Genomic DNA, 22,096 nt, shown 5'->3' on the forward strand with positions numbered 1-22,096 from the left:
AAGTGAGAAGTGAAAGTGAAGTCGCTCAGTCGTGTCCGACCGTTAGCGACCCCGTGGACTGCAGCCTACCAGTCTCCTCCATCCATGGGATTTTCCAGGCAAGAGTACCAGAGTGGGTTGCCACAGCCTTCTCCAATCTTATGTATAAACCTCCTTATAAGCTGTCCACAGGGCATGATGTTTCTTATACATGCTTTTTCCTTCATTCTTTCTCCCTCGAAGAATGCTTTTCCCCTCACTGCCTTGGCAAGTTTTGCTTTAGACACTACCTGCTCCAAAGGAGATTTCTAAGTGCTACAGGCTATCTCAATATCTCTTTTCAAAATCGTGTGATACTTAAGGCATTTATTACAGTTTACAGTATATTATATATACCTTATTATTATCTTATTCTGTTTTCTGTATGTTCTTTACCCAACCAGATTACTAGTTTTTTAAGAGAAACAGTCATTTCCAAACAGGTTATTTGTTTTAACCTGTTGCTGAACACGGAATAAACTATCAATAAATACTTTTTGATTGAAATAGTGTTGTTGATCAATTTTGAAATAAAGGCTAGATAAGTTAGACAAAACAGCAATCTTAAGAGGTGATTTTTTAGATATCTAAAACTGAAGTATGTTCCCTTAAAAACTCAAAATCAAAAAAAATCAAAAAAAAAAAAAAAAACTCAAAATCAGTCTTTTAAAAATATCTAACTCTCTATTATAAACTTTTCTAAAAATATAGATGTCTGTTACTACATAAGATATCACCTCAAAATTTAGTTGCTTTGAACAATGAACATTTATTGTCACAAAGTACCTGTGGGTCAGGAATCTGAGTGTGGCTGGGTGACTCTCATTTAAGGTCTCTTACACAGTTGCAGTCAGCGTTTCAGTTGGGGCTGCAGTCTTATCTCCAGGCCCAGCTGAGGAGGATCTACTTCTAAGCTTGCTTACTTGGTTGTTGACAGGATTCAGTTCCTCACAGGTCATTGGACTGAGGTCCTCAGTTTCTCATTAACTGTGGCCAGAGGCCTCCTTCAGTTACTTGCCATGGCCTCTCCCATAAGGCAGCTCAGAACATGACACGTGGCATTTTTCAGAGTGAGCAAGTGAGACAGCACCATGATGAAAGACACAGTGTTTTCTTTTCTAATTTTTTAAGTGACATTTCATTAATTCTGTTGTATTTTATTCACTGGAACTGAGTCCAGTCCACAATCAAGGGAAAGGGATTAGACAGAGGTGTGAATACCTGGCAGTACGGTACGTCAAAGAGGCTGCCTCCCTTAGCGAGGCCATTCTTCTCTTGTCAAAATATCTTTTCTGACCTCAGGAAAAGAGAAGTTGCTTATCTGAGTCTTTCCCAATATTTATTACACTCGTAACACATAAGCTTTATTCTATGATAGCATACCTAGGGTCATTTAGTATTGAATTATATAATATTCTGCATCCTGACCCTGCTAAAATGTTAGAAAAACATACACTACAGTGTTGTATCAGGATAATTACAGAACTTAAATGAAATAAAGGATCAAAGTATAGCAAATATGGTCCCAATTATTTGAATAAATAATGTATAAAATTTACTCAGCGTAGTTTTCAGTTAAGTGCTATATTAAAATCTCAACATGTAAATATACAATGTGCCAGTTATAGTAAGTTTTCAAAAATATTTGTTAAATATACTTGCTTATATATTTCTGTGAATGAATGAATTTAGTATTTTTGGAGTTCCTTTACCTATGGTATAATAATATTATTATTAGTTCGATTTTGCTGTCTTAAAATTCTAAATAAACCCACAGATAATAATATATTGATGTTTATAGGAATTCTCTGGTTATCAAAATTGGAGACATTGAAAGAGTACTTGATACAGTCATTGGACGTTTATTTTGAATTTGAAAATAAAAGTTATATAAAAGCAATTTATCAACTTGTTAGTGGTTTAGGAGGCTGAGTGAGAAGTTGGTCCGATATATCACTGTTTATATAAAAATTAATTCCAAATAATGTAAAGACTTAAATGTAAAAAAAGACAAACATAAAATTACATGAAGAAAGTATATGTGAATGTTTGTATACTCTGAAGTGGTGAAAATCTTTCTAAACATAACGTCAAGCTCAGAAGCTGTAATAGAAGAATGAGACTATATAAAATTAAATATTTCTATATGGTGAAAAATAGGCAAAAAAGCACTATCATAAAGTCAGAGGTCAATATGGGGAAAAAAATAATTTACCACACATATAACAGGAAATGTTCTCATTTGTCTAATTGAAAAAGAGCTTTTATAGTTCAGTAAGAAAAATGTAATATTGTATAGGCAGGCAATTTGAAGAAAAGTATGTATAACTAATATATATTTTAAAAAGCAAAACATAGATCAAAAGGTACAGCATATATTAAAATGATGCTACATATATTTAAAAAGTGTGACATATACTAAAAGTCATTTATATATTAAAAAAGTGATACCAAATAAAAATACATGTATAAAAAGATATCAGTTTGGAGGGGTGAATGGTTGGTTTACAATATTAGTTTCAGGTGTACAGCCTAGTGATTCGGTTTCTTTACAGATTATACTCTATTTAAAATTACACAATAGTGGCTATAATTCCCTGTTCTATACAATATATCCTTGTTGCTTATCTGTTTTATACATAGTACTTTGTATCTCAATTCCATACCACTTGCTTGCCTTTCTCCTTTCCTTCTCCCTACTGGTAATCACTAATATATCAGTTTCTTAAATGCAAAAAAGTTACTGTTTACTTCTAAGAAAAGCAACATTCAGAAGACTGATAACACTCATTCTTGGAAAGGTATTAGGGTAACAATTATATTGCTGATATCCATGAAACTTTGTAAAGCGTTTTAGAGTTTTATTGTAGTGACGTGGAAAGATACTCATTAAGGAAGAAAAATAAATTCAAAACATAGGATGTACACTGAAAAAAATATGAGATCTTAGCTAACGGTTAACATTGATTTTCTCTGATGATTTTCTCTGAATAGAATTGGGTGGGGGCTCTTTTTTATGTTACTTATTGTTACAATTTATAATTTAAATATGTTACCTTTGTAATTAGAAAAAAAGTGATATTTTTAAAAGGCAACTTTACAATTTCTTTTTACAGGAGATTACATGCTTGATACAAAGCCAAAAGAAATTTCAGAAATTCAGCGTTTAAACTATGAGCAGGTAACAGACCCAATTTTTGTTATATTAAAATAGGTAATTTGCCCTTATGGGTATATTCATTGGTCTCTACCAATGGCTTTTCAGGCATATTTTTTTGTTTTCTTTTTTTTTACGCCCTTTTAAAAATGTAAAAACCATTTTCAGCCCACAGCTATATTTGACCCATAGGCCATACTTTGCTGATCTCTCTTTTATATGAACCTATATACAGTCCATGGGGTCACAAAAGTTGGACACGACTTAGTGACTAAACAGTATAACATGAAGAATGAAACATGGATACCATTCTACACACCTATGAAAAATCATAACCTAGTGTTTTCCTTGAAAAAATTGACTTTCAAGTGAATTTGTTATTGATTCATCTTCCCTCATTTGTTTATATTTTACAATTAAGTTATATTTTGGAAATTGTTCAGCAAATGATGTCTAGGGTATGCCATTAGGACTAAATCTGCTATTTCATAGTTTCAGTGTGTTTTCATTGTTTGGCACATTCTTTTGAGATCCTATTCTGTAATATGGGCGGGGACCACTGGTCTCAAAATTATTGGAGCTGGACGTAAGCAGGCAGAGCTTCATTTTCTTCGGTTTTCTTCCTTTGTTTGACAGTAGAAGGCAAGAAGAACACAGGTTCTTGCAGTGGAAGACGTATCAGCTAGGGAAGAAACATATCATTGGAACTTTTGTTTAAATGTGTTCACATTGTTTGGCTTGTTCTTTGGAGATACTATTCTGTAATACAGGAGGGAACCACTCAGTTCAGTTCAGTTGAGTTCAGTTGCTTAGTCGTGTCCGACTCTCTGCTACCCCATGAATCACAGCATGCCAGGCTTCCCTGTCCATCACCAACTCCCAGAGTCTACCCAAACCCATGTCCATTGAGTCGGTGATACCATCCAGCCATCTCATCCTCTTGTCATCCCCTTCTCCTCCTGCCCCCAATCCTTCCCAGCATTAGGGTCTTTTCCAATGAGTCAACTCTTCGCATGAGGTGCTCAAAGTATTAGAGTTTCAGCTTCTACATCAGTCCCTCCAATGAAGTTAGGACTGATCTCCTTAGGATGGACTGGTTGGATCTTCTTGCAGTCCAAGGGGCTTGCAAGAGTTCTCCAACACCACAGTTCAAAAACATCAATTCTTCGGCACTCAGTTTTCTTCACCGTCCAACTCTCACATCCATACATGACCACTGGAAAAACGATAGCCTTGACTAGACGGACCTTTGTTGGCAAAGTAATGTCTCTGCTTTTCAATATGTTATCCAGGTTGGTCATAACTTTCCTTTCAAGGAGTAAGCGTCTTTTAATTTCATGGCTGCAATCACCATCTGCAGTGATTTTGAAGCCCCCAAAAATAAAAGTCTGACACTGTTTCCACTGTCTCCCCATCTATTTGCCATGAAGTGATGGGACCAGATGCCATGATCTTAGTCTTCTGAATGTTGAGCTTTAAGCCAACTTTTTCACTCTCCTCTTTCACTTTTATCAAGAGGCTTTTTAGTTCCTCTTCACTTTCTGCTATAAGGGCGGTGTCGTCTGCATATCTGACGTTATTGATCTTTCTCCTGGCAATCTTGATTCCAACTTGTGTTTCTTCCAGCCCAACGTTTCTCATGATGTACTCTGCATATAAGTTAAATAAGCAGGGTAACAATATACAGCCTTGACGTACTCCTTTTCCTATTGGGAACCAGTCTGTTGTTCCATGTCCAGTTCTAACTGTCGCTTCCTGACCTGCATACAGGTTTCTCAAGAGGCAGGTCAGGTGGTCTGGTATTCCCATCTCTTTCAGAATTTTCTACAGTTTATCGTGATCCACACAGTCAAAGGCTTTGGCATAGTCAATAAAGCAGAAATAGATGTTTTTCTGGAACTCTCTTGCTTTTTCTGTGATACAGCAGATGTTGGCAATTTGATCTCTGGTTCCTCTACCTTTTCTAAAACCAGCTTGAACATCTGGAAGTTCACAGTTCACGTATTGCTGAAGCCTGGCTTGGAGAATTTTGAGCATTACTTTACTAGCGTGTGAGATGAGTGCAGTTGTGTGGTAGTTTGAGCATTCTTTGGGATTGGAATGAAAACTGACCTTTTCCAGTCCTGTGTCCACTGCTGAGTTTTCCAAATTTGCTGACATATTGAGTGCAGCACTTTCACAGCATCATTATAATGCAAATTTGGTAAATGATATAAGTTTAACCATATCACTTTACACTTATAAAATATGCGCTGGTTTTATAAATTGAAGGTTAACATAAAGGGACCACCAGGCTCAAAATTACTGGACCTGGAAGTAAGCAAGCAGAGCTTCATTTTCTTCAGTATTCTTCCTTTGTTTGACTGTAGAAGGCAAGAAGATCACAGGTTCTTGCAGTGGAAGACGGTATCAGCTAGGGAAGAAACATATCATTGGAACCTTTATGTTTACTTTCAAAGTAACCCTTATACATACTTTCACCAGTGTCCAGATAGCAACAAGAAAACTAATTTCAATATTGCAAAATTTCTTGAATTTGAATGTTAGATAATCTAGTCCTAATAAGATCGAAAAGCTAAGTATGTTACATTGAATCACTGTGTAAGGTAGGAAATCTGTGTGTATGTTAAGTCGCTTCAGTTGTATTCGACTCTGTGCAGCCCCATTGACTATAACCTGCCAGGTTCCTCTGCCCATGGGATTCTCCAGGCAAGAATTCTGGGGTGGGGTGCCATGTTCTCCTCCAGGAAATCTGTAGTTAAAGCCAAATAGGTATACTAAGTCATTTCAGTTCTATTGGAATTTGTAACTTAAAGCAAGGATTTCCAAACATTTTTCACAGTAGAAACTTGTTTTCAAATGAAATCTTATGTTAACCTTCAATTTATAAAACCAGTGAATATTTTATAAGTGTAAAGTGATATGGTTAAACTTATGAATGAGTGAGTGAGTGAAGTCGCTCAGTCGTATCCAACTCTTTGCGACCCTGTGGACCTTCCTGTCTCCTCCGTTCATGGGATTCTCCAGGCAAGAATACTGGAATGGGTTGCCATTTCCTTCTCCAGGGGATCTTCCCGACCCAGGGATCGAACCCAGGTCTCCCGCACTGCAGGCAGACGCTTTAACCTCTGAGCCACCAGGGAAGCCCTATGGTTAAACTTATATCATTTATCAAAGTTGTATCATTTTTTATTGAAATCAGTAAGGCTATTGTAATTAATACAAAAATTTGAAATTAGAAATTGTAGATCATAGTTGCAGTTTCATATCAACCTCAAAATTTAGTTCATTTCTGTTGCACAGACTTGAGAAAATCTTGAGTGAAAAGTATTTGCAAATGATACCAGCACTTTGTTTCAAGTCTTGTCTTGCAGTCTCAGGATGTGCTTCCATTAAGATGATTTGGACTCTTGAAAAATGACTGAAAGTTTTGTTTCAAAGCTGAAACAAACACTGACAGCTACTTGCATTTCTTATCAACATGTCAGACAAAAAGTACCCTGTGTTTAAAATAAGCTCTAAAACTATTTATAAGGTATTGTGATTGAATTACCATTCATTTTGAGAATAGTACGTTCAGTTCAGTTCAGTTCAGTTGCTCAGTTGTTCCGACTCTTTGCGACCCCATGAACTGCAGCATGCCAGGCCTCCCTGTCCATCACCGACTCCCAGAGTCCACCCAAACCCATGTCCATTAAGTCGGTGATGCCATCCAACCATCTTATCCTCTGTTGTCCTCTTCTCCTTCTGCCCTTAATCTTTCCCAGCATCAGAGTTAGTACCAAGCTGATAAAATTGAGTCTAAACTGGTTTTTAATGCTCCACAGGTATGATGTAACAATAATCTTTTTGTATAATTTGTGTGAGCAGAAATGTTCAAGCCTAAATTTTAAAAAGAGCAGCACAGAACTTCAATCTTCCTAATTAAGAATCCTTACCAGAAGTTGCAATATAAACAAAGAGCATATTTTTTCCAGTTTTGCTTTTGATGACAACACAAGAAATTACTGTGTGTGTTTATGACAGATTTTTATATTACTGCAAATATATTTTTAAAATGTATCTTATGTTTAAATTTAAAATTTTACCACGTTAACAGTACCTTTAAGAAAAATTCTAAGAAGCAGTTGAACTATTGGCTTAAAGAAGTAGTAGTCCTTTTATAAGCACCCTTCCCTAATTTGTATTTTATATTAATTATCATAATTTGAATTCAGGAACAAAATGGCAAAATACTCTTTCAAACTCTTTGTTTATAGATTTATTTATATCAGTTTTATTCTTTATGGAGATTATTAGTTATATTAATTTAGTTATTTTAATATTATATAATCTGTTTAAAATGTAGAAGATATACATAGGTGTAAGCTTGAAGTTATACTCTCCCTTGAAGAAAATTGGGTGATTGGCAACCAAGAATTTAACACATAGCAGAAAAAATCAGTAGTAGTAAAACTACAGTCCTACAGTGGCTCATATTCATTCATATTTTCTCACATTCATCATTGTTATGGCTTTAGGAGAAGTTTTAAAACACTGAAAGGAAAAAAATGTGAGCTGATTATTTTCAAAGTTTCAACTTTAGGGAAGACTGAGAATATAAGTGTTTCAGGGTATTACAATTGTTAGAGAGAGGTGAGACTGGCAAAAACCAAAGACTCTATAATAGTGCTATCCTGTTGTAAATTCCTCACTCATAAATTTAAAACATTTGAATAATTTCTGTTTTTGTCTGTGTAGTCTCTTAGGATAGAATTTTGTAAGTTAACTGGTAAACTTTTCTTTTGACCTAAATTTGTCCTTTCCAGATTTCAGAGAGTCCCTAATTGTAATATAAAAGGGTTTATTTCATGTTTAGCCGTTTTACTATAAGCCCTCCAGTAGGCTATAGTCTGTAGCCTATTTTATATCTTTAGTATGTAGCACAGTATCTGATTAACAGTATAGATTTAATAAAATTTTATCAAATTTTGTATATTGATTTTTATTTGTTGCATCAAATATACCCTCTATACTTATGTCCATACTTAATATATTAAAATGTTTAGAAAAACATGTTTTAAAATAGTCTTACATACATGACCATGTTTAATGAGAAACCTGGTGTGGACAGAATGACTCTGATTTGACCAATAAGTCTTTGTGATTGAGGCTCTTTTTCACAGACTTCACCTCCCACCGTTTACATTGATACAGAATTATTATCCAAAGTCCATATACATTAGGGTTCATTCTTGGTGTTTATACGTTCTTTGAAAGTGTCTCAGTCATGTCCGACTCTTTACAACCCCAATCGTCTATACAGTCCATGGAATTCTCCAGGCCAGAATATACTGGAGTGGGTAGCTGTTCCCTTCTCCAGGGGATCTTCCCATACATTCTTTGGGTTTTGACAAATATATGATGTGTATCACCATTATAGTATCATACAGAATAGTTTCTCTGCCCTAAAAATCCTCAGTTCTTTGCCACTACATCCCTCCCTCCTCCACTGATCTTTTTACTGTCTCCATCGTTTTGCCTTTTCCCATCATTTTGTGTCATATGGAATCATACAATACATTTCATATTGGCTTCTTTCACTTTGTAATGTACATTTAAATTTTTTCCGTGTCTGTTCATGGCTTGATAGCTGATTTCTTTTTCTTTCTTTTGTTTAAATTATGGTTAAAAAAACATAAAATTTACTCTTTAACCATTTTTTTTTCTCTTAGCCATTAAGTGTAGTGTTAACTATATTATATTCATGTGTAACAGATCTCTAAAACAGTTTCACCTTGTAAAACTAAAATTCTTTACTAATTGAACAACTCCCCAGATCTCCCTCTAGCCCCAGACAACTACCATTCTACTATTTCCATGATTTTGACTACTCTATTTATCTCATATAAGTGGAGTCACATAATATTTGTTCTTTGCAGTAGCTTATTTCACTCAGTATAATGTCCTCAAGTTTCATCCATGTTGTAACATGTAATAAGATTTCCTTCTTTTTTTTTTACAGGCTGAATAATATTCTATTATGTGTGTGTATGTGTGTGTGAGTGTATATATATAAAACATGTTTCCTTTATCCATTTATCTGCTAATGGACATTTGAACTACTTGCACCTCTTGGCTGTTGTGAATAATGCTGCAGTGAATATAGGTGTACACCTGTCTCTTTAAGGTGGTGCTTTTGATTCTTTTAGGAATATACCTGGAAGTGGGAGAGGCCTTTCTCTTTGACTAGAAACTTTTGTCTTTGAACTTCCTGGTCTAAAAATAGGCCCCCCTCCCCTCTCTGTATATCTTTATCCTATCCAATTTTTCTTACTAATACTTAACTTTATATTATAATTTATGTATTTTCCTCTCATAGTAAAATGTTAGTTCCATGAGATTAAGAACTTTGTTTTATCCACTCTTTTATCTTTAGAACTCATATTTAATGCCTGTAACATAGTTCACTTCAGTCGCTCAGTCCTGTCTGATTCTTTGCAGCCCCATGGACTGCAGCATGCCAGGCTTCCCTGTTCATCACCAACTCCCAGAGCATGCTCAAACTCATGTCCGTGCAGTTGGTGACACCATCCAACCATCTCATCTTCTGTCGTCCTCTTCTCCTCCTGCCTTCAATCTTTCCCAGCATCAGGGTCTTTTCCAATGAGTCAGTTCTTCGCATCAGGTGGCCAAAGTATTGGAGTTTCAGCTTCAGCATCAGTCCTTCCAATGAATATTCAGGAATGATTTCCTTTAGGATTGATGGGTTGGATCTCCTTGCAGTCCAAGGGACTCTCAAGAGTCTTCTCCAACACCACAGTTCAAAAACATCAATTTTTCAGCTCTCAGCTTTCTTTGTAGTCCAGCTCTCACATCCATACATGACTACTGGAAAAACCATAGCTTTGACTACACAAACCTTTGTCAGAAAAGTAATGGCTCTGCTTTTTAATATGCTGTCTAGGTTGGTCATAGCTTTTCTCCCAAGGAGCATGCGTCTTTTAATATCATGGCTGCAGTCACCATCTGCAGTCATTTTGAAGCCCAAGGAAATAAAGTCTCTCACTGATGCCATTGTTTCCCATCTATTTGCCATGAACTCATGGGATCGGATGCCATGATCTTAGTTTTTTGAATGTTGAGCTTTAAGCCAACTTTTTCACTCTTCTCTTTCACTTTCATCAAGAGGCTCTTTAGTTCTTCTTCACTTTCTGCCATAAGGGTGGTGTCATCTGCATATTTGAGGTTATTGATATTTCTCCCGGCAATCTTGATTCCAGCTTGTGCCTTCATCCAGCCCTGCATTTCACATGATGTACTCTGCATGTGAGTTAAACAAACGGGATGACAATATACATTCTTGATGTACTCCTTTCCCATGGAAATCAATTTGTTGTTCCATGTCCGTTTCTAACTGTTTCTTCTTGACCTGCATATAGACTTCTCAGGAGGCAGGTAAGGTGGTCTGGTGTTCTCATCTCTTTAAGAAATTTTCATAGTTTGTTGTGATCCACACAGTCAAAGGCTTTGGCATAGTCAAACCAGGGGTCAAACCCGGGCCTCCCACACTGCGGGCAGAATCTTTACTGTCTGAGCCACCAGGGAAGCCCCTGAAACATAGTAGGTACTTAATAATAAAAATGGAAAGGATGAATAAATTGGATAAAGTGGAAAATTTGTAGTAAATATGCCTGTATTTAAATATATTTTTTGTTGTTGTTTTTCTCATTTTTTCTCTTCCCCTTTCTATTTTCAGAATATGAGTGATGCTATGGCAGTATTGCACAAACTACAGACAGGCTTGGATGTAAATGTAAAATTCACTGGTGTTCGAGTCTTTGAATATACACCAGAATGCATAGTATTTGATCTTCTTGATATTCCTTTGTATCATGGATGGTTAGTGGACCCTCAGGTAAGTACAAAATCTTAAATTATATGAACACAAATATCATAAAAATTTATTAATTTGGCAAAGTAATCTAGGTTTACATTTTCTGATACTTATATTTTTGTGCTTTTACATGGAATTAGCCACATTGTGAGGTTAAGAGCACAGTCCTCTAGAGTGCTAAATCTCCTCAAGACTTCTGGCTATAATTTCCTGGAGTTAGAGGCTGACTACAGAGCTGAGTGCACATCTTCACCAACACCTATTATTGTCTATCTTTTTGATTGTAGCCATCATAGTAGGTGTAAAGTTGTATCTCATTGTGGATTTGTTTGCATTTCTCTAATGACTAATGTTGTTGATTATCTTTCCATGTACTTATTAGCCATTTGTATATCTTTAGAGAAATATCTGCAAATCTCTTGGCCATTTTTAATTGGACTATTTGTCTTTTTGTTATCGGGTTCTAAGAGTTTTTTGTATATTTACAATATATAAAGTATGTAAGTATAAAGTATATACTTTTAGTGCTTACATTTAGGAGTTTGATCGATTTTGAGTTGACTTGTGTATGTGGTTTGGGGAAGGAATCCAACATTATTCTTTTGCATGTGGATATTCAGTTGTCTCACTCTCATTTGTTGAAAAGATTATTCTTCCCCGCAGTGAATTATCTTGGCACTCAGAATGATCTTTGTGAAATAAACCCTCCCCTTTATCCCTGCGCCCTACTCCTTTCATCAGAAGCCTCCAGTGTAACTAGAATAAGATACAAAATCTTTTTTTTTTTTAATTTTCGTTAGAGTATAGTTGATTTACAATCTTGTGTTAGTTTCAGGTTTACAGGGAAATGTAGTCAGTTATACATATATCCACTGCTTGTTAGATTCTTCTCCCAATATAGGCCATTATAGAGTACTGAGTAGAGTTCTTTATACTATACAGCAGGCCCTTATTACTAATTTATTTGTATAAAGTAGTGTGGATATGTCAGTCTCTCAATCTCCCAATTTATCCCCCCTTCCGCTTCTAGCCCTGGTAATCATAAGTTTGTTTTCTACATCTGTGACTCTAATTCTGTTTTGTAAATAAGTCAATTTGCACCATTTTTTTTAGATTCCACGTATAAGTGATATCATATATCTGTCCCTATCTGACTTACTTCACTTAATATGGCAATCTCTGGGTTCATCCATGTTGCTGCAGATGGTATTATATCATTCTTTATAGTAAGATACAATATCTTTATTAGAATTTTTATGATACACTGCATAATCTAAATTCTGTCTCATATCCAATTTCGCCTCTTATGTAATTCTCCCACCTTTTTACTGCCCTCCAACACCAGCTGCCTTCCTATTTTTGAGATATACAGAGCTCATTTCTAGCTCAGGTTTTTGTACTAGCTGATTGCCTACTGTGGAACACTGTTTTACTGCCCTAACACATTGTTCTCCCATATCTTTCCATTTCTGGTCTCCTCATTATTCAGGTCTTAGATCAAATATCATCTTGTTAGAGAGGCCTTCCCTTGTTGAAATTAGTCACCCTCCTTTTCCCAAGTCATTATCTAGAATTGTTTATTTACTTGATTAACTGTCATCTCCCAGTAGAGTGTATGTTTTGTGAAGGCTAGGCTCTTATTGTTAAGAACAGTGCCTGGCACATAGAAGATTCTCAGTAAATATTAACTGATGAAATGAAACATTCATGCATGCATTACCTACAGAGACGGAGAGATCATATAGCAAAGATTTGGTAGTGTTTCTTCACCCCTGTCCTTTAAAGGTAACTGGTATTTCTGAGCAGTGAAAGGCTTGCTGTAAGCAGACATCTGTTTATTTATTTTGGCACTCTGACTCTTGAGAACATCACTAAAAAGTCTAGACATGTCCAGCATCTGATTCCTCCAAGGTAAATCATTTTGGATCCTGGCAAATGGCAGTGCCAGGTAGCCTAGATTCTTGAGGAAAATGAACTTATGGCCTAAGGGACTTAATTCTGGGTTCTTAAAAACTGGATTTAGATTATCCCTCTGACTGTATGTGTAGCTGCATATTGTCTGGCAAACAGTTGAATTTATAGGCTTAGAGAAAAGTATACTCTAATGTAGGATACAAATTGTTCATCAGGTTTTTCTGGTCTGCACAGTGGTTTTCAAAATCTTGGGCCTGAGAGCTGTGCTTTTTATCTATTTTTACTTACTTGTTTCATGAGTGACGGATTTTAAGCTGAGAAAGAAAAAAGAACAAGGCAAAAGCTTAAAATCCATAGGTTTCTATGAAATATCTCTTGGCACTGGCTGATTCTTTGTATCCTTTGAATATGTGTACTGCAAATAATTATCTTGCAAATAAATGTCATTCTCTGGATGGTAGATGGACACTAATTCAGCCACTGAGAAGGTATTTCTCCATTATTGATAATTAATTCTTTAAGTGCAACATTTGAAGCCAGATAACAGTGAAAATCATACATTCAGTGTGCTGAAAGAAGACAAATGCTAGTCTATTTCCTGTTCCCAGAAAAATTCTCTCAAGAATGGAGAGAAATAAAATCATTTTTAAGATTGGCTTCATCTTTTTAAAAAATATTTATTTATTTATTTGTCTGTGCCAAGCCTTAGATGCAGGATCTTTAGTTGCAGCATGTGAACTCTTAATTGCAGCATGTGGGATCTAGTTCCCTGACCAGGGGTCTAACCTGGTCTCCCTGTGTTGAGAGTGCAGTCTTAGCCCCTGGACCACCAGGGAAGTCCCTAAAGTCATTTTTAGATTAATTGAATTAAGATAGTTTCCTGCCAGTAGACCACTGTTGAGGGAAATTCTGAACAAGGATTTTGAAAAGAAAGAAAGTGATCCCAGATGGAAGAGTGAGTGGAGAGAAAATAACATGATAAATTTAAATCATTGTTGACTATATTAAAGAATAACATCATCCTTTACAGTTTAAAAACATTAGCATATGAAAAAATAATAAGCTGGGAGAAGGGTAAAGTTTTCTAAGGGCCTAGAATTAATTGATCAAGAAGAGAATATTAAGTTCTAAGTTTGATATGATAAGAGTTGATATTATAGTTCTTATAACTTCTCTGTCCAATATGGTAGCCAAATATGGCTAGTTAAATTTAATTAAATATTTACTTCCTAAGTTTCACTAGACACACTTTAAATTGCTCAGTAGCCACCTGTGACTAGTGGGTATCTTACTGGGCAACAAAGATTTGGAATATTTCCATTATCACAGCATGTGCAGACGGGTAACGCTCCTTTAGAATAACCATGAAAAGAATAGAAAACATAGTAGGTAACTTCTGGATTAGTAAAAGGATTAATCCAAAAAGAAGAAAGAAGAGGTAAAGAAATATAGAGCTGATGGGAAAGAGAGAACGGTAGATTTAATATATTCAAATATATGAATAATTATAGTAATATCAATAGGACTAAATGCTGTAGTTAAAAGTCAGTGATTCTGAGGTTGGATTAAGACATATATATTTGCTGTTACAAGAGACATATATAAAATAGTCTGAAGTTAAACAGAATGATTGCAAATAGATAAAAGAGATGCCATACATTGCTAATCAAAAGAAAACTGATGTACCAATAGTAATATCAGAAAGAATAGACTTTTGAGTCGAAAAGCATTACTAATGACAGAATGTTTAATTTGCTAAGAAGATATAATCATTTCAAGTGTGTATGTGTCTGGAGACACCTGGAAAATAAATACCCTGATTGACTGTTTATTCCTTGGACTCATGGGAATCGCCACAGAGAGTAAAGGTCAGTTTTTAACAATGGAAAACAGAATTTGTATGCATCTAATAACATAAGCTCCACGTACATAAAGCAGAATTTAATAAGAAGAAAGAAATTTGTCGTACTGGAAGCTTTTAAAATACTTTTCACTACAATTGATAGAAGCAGAAAAGATAACCTAATAAACATATATTCTTTTCAAAAAATTAATGAACTTTTAATTTTTGACTAATTCTAGATTTACAGGAAAGTTGCAAAGATGGTATTCAGAATTCCCATACATTCTTCACCCAATTTCCCCTACTCTTACATGACCATAATGGATGTGTCAAAACTTAGAGATTTAATGTTGGTACCTTACTATTAACTATATTACAGTTCTCACATTTCACTGATTTTTTCACTAATTTTTTTTATGTTCCAGAATCCAATTCAGGATATTATATTGCATTTTAATCATTGTATCTTCATAGTCTCCCCTTGTCTATGCTGCTTTCTCAGCCTTTCCTTGTTTCCTATGAACCTGACTATCCATTCTTTTTATGCACTAATGAAATTTATACAACTTGACCTAATGCTGTTATAAAGCCAAGTTTCAACAAATTTATAAGGATTTAAAATAAATGAAGTGTAAAATAAAAAAAAAAAATAAACAAGGTGTAAAATAGTCTCTGACCACAATGTAAGTAATCTAGAAATCATTAGAAAAAATCAGTAGAGACTGTTTGAGTCAAAAACTCATAATGAAACAGTATATTTTAAACTACACAGCAACTAAATCTTTATCAAAATTTGTGAGATTTAGCTAAAACAGTTTTTAAAGCCGTAAAAGTCATATATTAAGGGATAGTAAAAGACTAAAAATTAATGAGCTATGTATCTATCTTAAGAGCAAAAGTATTAAAATAGAAAATAAATATATAATAAAGAAGACTAGCAAAGCTAAAATTCTTCAAAACAGGCTTGAAGAAACACTTAAAAAAATGGATACCCAAATGACCAGTGAACATATGAACTAGTCATCAGGCAAATGCAAATTACAGTCAAAATACACATATCAGAATGGCTAACATTTAGAAGTCTGACAATACTAAATGTTGGAGAAGATATGCAATATAGAGAATTTTCATTCGATGCTAATGATAACATAAACTGACTACCTCCTTTGGAAAGCAGTTTGGAGTTATCTAGTAAAGTTGAGGATACGACTCAGGAATTTGATAAGGCACATTTACTAGAGAAAATCTAGATTTGTGAAACAGGATAAATGTACAAAGAGAGTTCATAGCAGTGTTATTTGTCATCACCCCAAACTGAAAACAACTTGAATATCCATCAAAAGATGAATGAATAACTGTTACATTCATACTATGGAATGCTATAGTACAATGAAAACAAAGAACAGCTTCTTACCACTACATACAACTGCTTAGTATAATATATATTTGCTAAACCATCTATTTTATTCACTGCTTAGTCTTTGGTTTCTCTAATAGCACCTGGCACATAGTAGTACATAAAAGACATCCAAATGAGTTAATTGATGAAATACTAATGTAGAGATTCTGCCTATGAAAACTTGAAATCTTTGTATTGTTCATCGCTAGTCTATAGAAGTACAACTAATTTTTATATATTGATCATGTATTATTCTAGGTGTATTTTTGTGGATTTCTTAGGATTGAAAATTCAGTACTTTGGAAAGAGTTAATGAAGTTGAATACTGAAGATAGTTGCTGTAATCAGTAAAGATATTCCAAAAAATAATGAAAATCTAAAGAGATTACACTCTCAAACTGCTTCTTAAGGGCCTAAGTTTTCATTTTAAATAAATTAAAACTGGAAGGCATATTCTTGTGTCGTTTATATAGAATCATAGCCAAAAGATCCACTTTCAAAGAAACAGCCTTATTTTGGCTCTGTGTCAGAAAGTTGACAAGTGAATACAGTTGTGTTTTCAGTTAACATGAAATGTTTAAGATATGTATATAATATTTTCCACAGTTCTCTGCTTTAACTTATTCAATTAACTTATCTTCAGCCAACCATTAGTACACTTGCATGATTAAGAGGCTTTTACCATCCTTAAATTTTGCAGACGGAGAGGAAATAAATTATAGCCTAAAGAAGTTGTTCTCAAACTTTGCTATACTGCAGTGGAATGAAAACTTAGATACTTGAGAAACAACTTGAGTCTTGAAATCTTTTAACTTTTTAAAACACTCTCTGTTTAAAAACCACTGTTCTCGGGTGGAGAGGGAGATGGGAGGGGGGATCGGGATGGGGAATAAGTGTAAATCTATGGCTGATTCATATCAATGTATGACAAAACCCACTGGAAAAAAATAAATAAATTAAAAAAAAAAAAAAAAACCACTGTTCTGTTCCTTGTGCAAATCTGTTGGTTTTTGTAGTATTCTAGAAGATCATTTGGATATGGAAAGAGAATATTGCCCCTCTTATTTTTTATTTCATTGTGTAAATTTATGTTAATATATTAAGTAAGTACATGTAAATAACTTACAAATATATTTCAGGAATGGGAGTGCAATCAAAGTAAGTTGTTTAGACAACAGACATCTATTTTTTTTCTTCAACAGTCAAAGCAAAGTATAATGGAAGGAGAGTAGAGATGCCCAATTTTATTGTCCTATACTTTAAAAATTTGAATTTATTTTTCTGCTGTACCTCCACAGACAAAATAAGAATCATGAGGCAAATATTTTCCCTTAAAAATATATATTAACTTTCCTTTAGGGAAGTAACATTAGTTATGCTTACTTGTATCTCCAGTATACTTTGCTAGGAACTAAGTAATAAAATGGGAAAACCTTGTTAACCCATAGATTAACATCTTTTAGATTTGCCTTGCTTTAAATACAAAACATTTGTTTTTCAATTTAAAAAAATGGGATTGTCTTAATTTTCTTCCTGAAATAGATTACTTTTTTTATTTTAATCACTTAAATACATCTTTACAATCTTTAGAAATAAAGTTGTATATAATAATTCCATTTTATAATTTTTCACATAATTGAAATATAGCTAAGCAGTATTTTTCATACTATGCTATAGTGAGCTATAAACAAATTTGAAAACTGTTGGGTGTTGATTTTAGTGATGATTTTTTTTCATAAGTAATAATTTTAAATTTAGTATCATATTAGAATAAAACCCTCAAGAGTGATGTGGGTTTTTTTGTTACTGTTTTTATAATAACTTTATCATGATTAGTGAGACAGTCATTTGTTTTCTAGATTGATGACATTGTAAAAGCTGTTGGTAACTGCAGCTACAACCAGCTAGTGGAGAAGATCATCTCTTGTAAGCAGTCAGAAAATAGTGAGCTGGTTAGTGAAGGTGGGTGAGTGCTGCTAATACCTGACTTATTCTTGGCAGAATAACTTGTCTTATAATTTAATATCTTTTAAATGTCTTAAATACAACTTCTAAAAATAAAAGTGATGCTACCTGTGGGAATTAAAAGAAGTAATTATTTTAAAAAAAGAAGTAATTATTCATAAAGGTGCCAGTGAAAGGTTTTTCCTAGAACCTTTTTTACTTGCCTTGTAAGATCAGGCCTGGATTCTAATAAAAGTCTTTGGAATCACTTGCTATCTTTGATATTGCCAATTACCAGGGGTTACTGATAATTGCTCTTTTAAAAAAGGGTTATTATTTGGGAGTACTGAGGGAACTTTATAATTCATCCTGAACACTTTAGTTGACTGAGTGAGATGTGTGTTATGGTACTCATGTTCATTTTAGTAGAGCTCTGCCTTATATTTCAGTATAATATAGTATGTTAAAGTTCTGTTCTGGATCAGAGTACACTCTTGATCATCAGTTTTCCTAATTCTTAGCTAAAAGTAAGTATTGCTAAATTCATCAATATAGAAGTGGTTTCTTTCTTTTTTCTTTTTTTAAAACTGTGTTCCGGTCAGTGAAGGGAAGAGCAGATTTGAAACCAAAATGCTGTCAGGAACCATAGCATTTGGTATAATTTCCCCAACACCCACTTCACTTTTTCATAAATATACACAAATACTAAGTTTCCTGTTCTTCTCGGGTTGAAGGATTAACAGAAGAAAGAGAAATAGTGAAAAGTAGGTGATAAGCTTCATCTTTCTGTCTCAGACACACTTCTTTCACATGAAGTATAACAAAAATCTATTATAATCACTATATGTTATAAAATTAAAGCTAAGTGACTACAAGAGTATCTAAGAACATATGAAAGAAGGTATGTAAGTGAATCTCAAACTATATTGGTTAATAAGAACCCAACTGATTATTGCTCAATTGACTTCCCTGGTAGCTCAGATGGTAAAGCGTCTGTCTGCAATGCAGAAGACCCGCGTTCAATCCCTGGGTTGGGAAGATCCTCTGGAGAAGGAAATGGCAATCCACTCCAGTGCTCTTGCCTGGAAAATCCCATGAATGGAGGAGCCTGGTAGGCTACAGTCCATGGGGTTGCAAAGAGTCGGACACGACTGAGCGACTTCACTTTCACTATCCAGGCATAAATATTCAGGGATATTGATGATTGATTTGTGTGACACCTCTTTCACTACAGCCTAAGACAGCAAAGTTTAAATTTTAGGGGAGAGAGGAGCAAGAAAAGCTGTCACAAAAAATGTCTTCCCTTAGTTAACAAAATTCCACTCACTAGAACATTCCATTCTTTATCCATGCTCTGTAAATATTCTTAGAAAGCAGGCTACAAAGAAATTACCTCTCTGTGGATTCCTACTTTCTCAGTAACTTTCAGTATGCTATTCAATAATAATTGAGAGAACAATTGGATCTGGAAAGTGTTAACAGATAAAATGATAGCCAATAAGTGATATTTGGATGAATATATTTATGAGGTAAGAAACTATAGGAAACACTATTAACAGCATTTTCACCAAGTGAGGCTGCATTGTAACATGGGTAGCACTTATTACACCAGCAGAATGAATAGCAACTGAAAAACAGTCTGTTCCTCACTTCTCCTTTTTCTCAAAGTGGTTTTACAGCTATTTAATATTATTATTTCTCTAGCATTGATTTCTGGGATAATGAAAAAGGTAGCTAATTTGTATAATATTGATAACTTGAGAAGAACATCTTGGTAAAAACAAGAAGGAATCTTCCTCTTTAGTGGTACAGAATTTCCAGGTAATATATACCAAGCTGATTAATTCCTTGATATATGAATTTTGTAATGGTGAAATTGTGCTTATCAGATTTCCATTTCAAAGAAAAATTATATATGGAATTCAATACAGTTAAAAAGCTCAACTACCACCCTCACCCCCACCCCCAGAAAAAAAAAAAAAAAAAGCTCAACTAGTTTTTTGTTTATAAGAAATTACAAATATGTAGTCTGTTTGAAATAAATATTCAGTCTCAGTGGCTGCATGTATAAAGGCACTATGACATCAGTAATGAAATGAAAGACCACAATGGACCTTTTTACTTATATAACGTAGCAGTTAGCTTTTTTCCATTTTCTTTTTTTTTTTTTCCATTTTCTTCATCATATTTTCTTGGGTATATTATTCAGCTGAAGAAGTCTGCTTTCTTTTTCTATTTAGCCTTACAATTGTAACTTTCCTTCTGAATCATAAAATATCCCAAAATGTTTTATTATTTCATTCTGTATTAAAAATTATTGAACTTTGGCCTTAGATGGTAACTGCTTTTTTTTTTTAATTCAAATGTTTCATTTCCGTAAGGTACAGAATACAAGAAATACTTTTACTATCATTCTTTTTTTATGAAAAAGAAATATTATTTAGCTATCGGTCAAATAGAATTAGACATCCTTTCAACTTCTTTCAGAAAATATTTGTTTTCTTCTGATGGCAGTATCTCGTAAGTAAAAGTTCAGAACTTTTTGTGTACATAGAATATTTATTATTTGCTGCCTCTTTTTGATGTTAATATTTTTTTGATTCAAGTTATAATGATGGGTTGTAGCATGGCAGCAAAAGTCAGCAGGGAAAAAAATAGCTCATTACTAGCTGCCAGACTCCACAAAGCTTGTCATTAATTCTAGGTGCTCTCTCAGGAATAATTTCTTTAACAACTGTTTCTAGATTTAAAAAAAAAAAGCTTAAGGAAATTTTTCCAGCATATTCACTTATTCAAGTACCTATTGAGCCTTTATTATGTGCCATAAACACTGAAGATTGTAGTTTGAGCTCATATTATTTTTGATTAAATAAAATTGATTTCCTTTTGTTTTTCTTTCTCTTTCATTTTGAAAAAACTCCAACCCATAAAGTTGGAATAGCAAAATGAATATGTGTGTATGTATGTACATACATATATATGTTTCATCTAAATTCACCAATTACTAATGTATTCAAGTTTTACTTTCTTTCTGTATTCACACACACCCACAATTTTTTTTCCTAAATCATGTAATAATTAATTGCAAATATTATAACACTATCCATTAACTCTCCAGTATTTGTCTTCTAAGAACAAAGAATGTTCCTCTGTAATCACAATATAATTATCTCAGGAAATTTAGCGTTGATATACTACCAGTATCTAACATACTATTTATATTCAAAATTCCCAAGTTATCCCAATAATGCCCCTTATAACTTTTAAGCTTTTTCAATATAGGCTTCAATCAGGTATCATTTAATTATCATACCCAACTTAGTCTCCTGTAATTTAGAACAGATCTCTATCTATTTTTCTTTTTGGTCTTTTGTGGTATTTACTTTTCTTTATAATCCAGCCTAATTGTTTTATAAAATAGTCCTCAATTTTTATTCATTTGATTGTTTCCTCCTAAGTAGACTTGTGTTAAATATTTTCAGTGTGGTTACTACATAGGTGACATTGTGTCTTTCCTAGTGCATCAAATCGAGTGGCATATCATGTCTGACTATCCCATTGTTGGTGATGTTCAAATTTAATTAAGGTGATACTTACCAGATTTTTTTATCGGAAAGATGCGCTTTGCCATTTGTAATTAATACATAATTGCTTATATTATGCTTTGAAACTCCATAATTTGTTTAGTTATGAAAAGTTAAAACTAAATTAGGCTTTTGAATATGTCACTGTTACAAGTTGGTAGAAGAATTAGGAAACATTTAAGTCTAAATTAAGCTATGCTCTGTGGTTCAGGAAGAAATAAAGTCCAGTTTACATTTATAATGCAATAAATTTGCATTTATAATGCAGTAAATTTTTTAACTTAATGCCAGTTAAGTTCCAATCTTCACTTTGCCATAACTAGTTTTATGTCCTTAAGCAAGTCACTTCTTCTCTCTGAAT

General features: G+C 33.9%; 1 protein-coding gene across 2 annotated transcripts in view; it reads left to right on the top strand.

The window, feature by feature from the left end:
* MINDY2 (MINDY lysine 48 deubiquitinase 2) overlaps positions 1-22,096 on the top strand; it is a 76,192-nt gene that overhangs the window by 29,073 nt on the left and 25,023 nt on the right. The window contains exons 3-5 of one of the 2 annotated variants that reach the window (XM_043919284.1): positions 3,135-3,199; positions 10,914-11,072; positions 18,067-18,169. In XM_043919284.1, the coding sequence (XP_043775219.1) occupies positions 3,135-3,199; positions 10,914-11,072; positions 18,067-18,169 (327 nt within the window). The remainder of the gene's footprint in view (positions 1-3,134; positions 3,200-10,913; positions 11,073-18,066; positions 18,170-22,096) is intronic. The other variant, XM_043919285.1, reaches the window with a different exon arrangement.

Source organism: Cervus elaphus, chromosome 12 (assembly GCF_910594005.1).
Source record: "Cervus elaphus chromosome 12, mCerEla1.1, whole genome shotgun sequence".
Classification (NCBI taxonomy): Eukaryota; Metazoa; Chordata; class Mammalia; order Artiodactyla; family Cervidae; genus Cervus; species Cervus elaphus.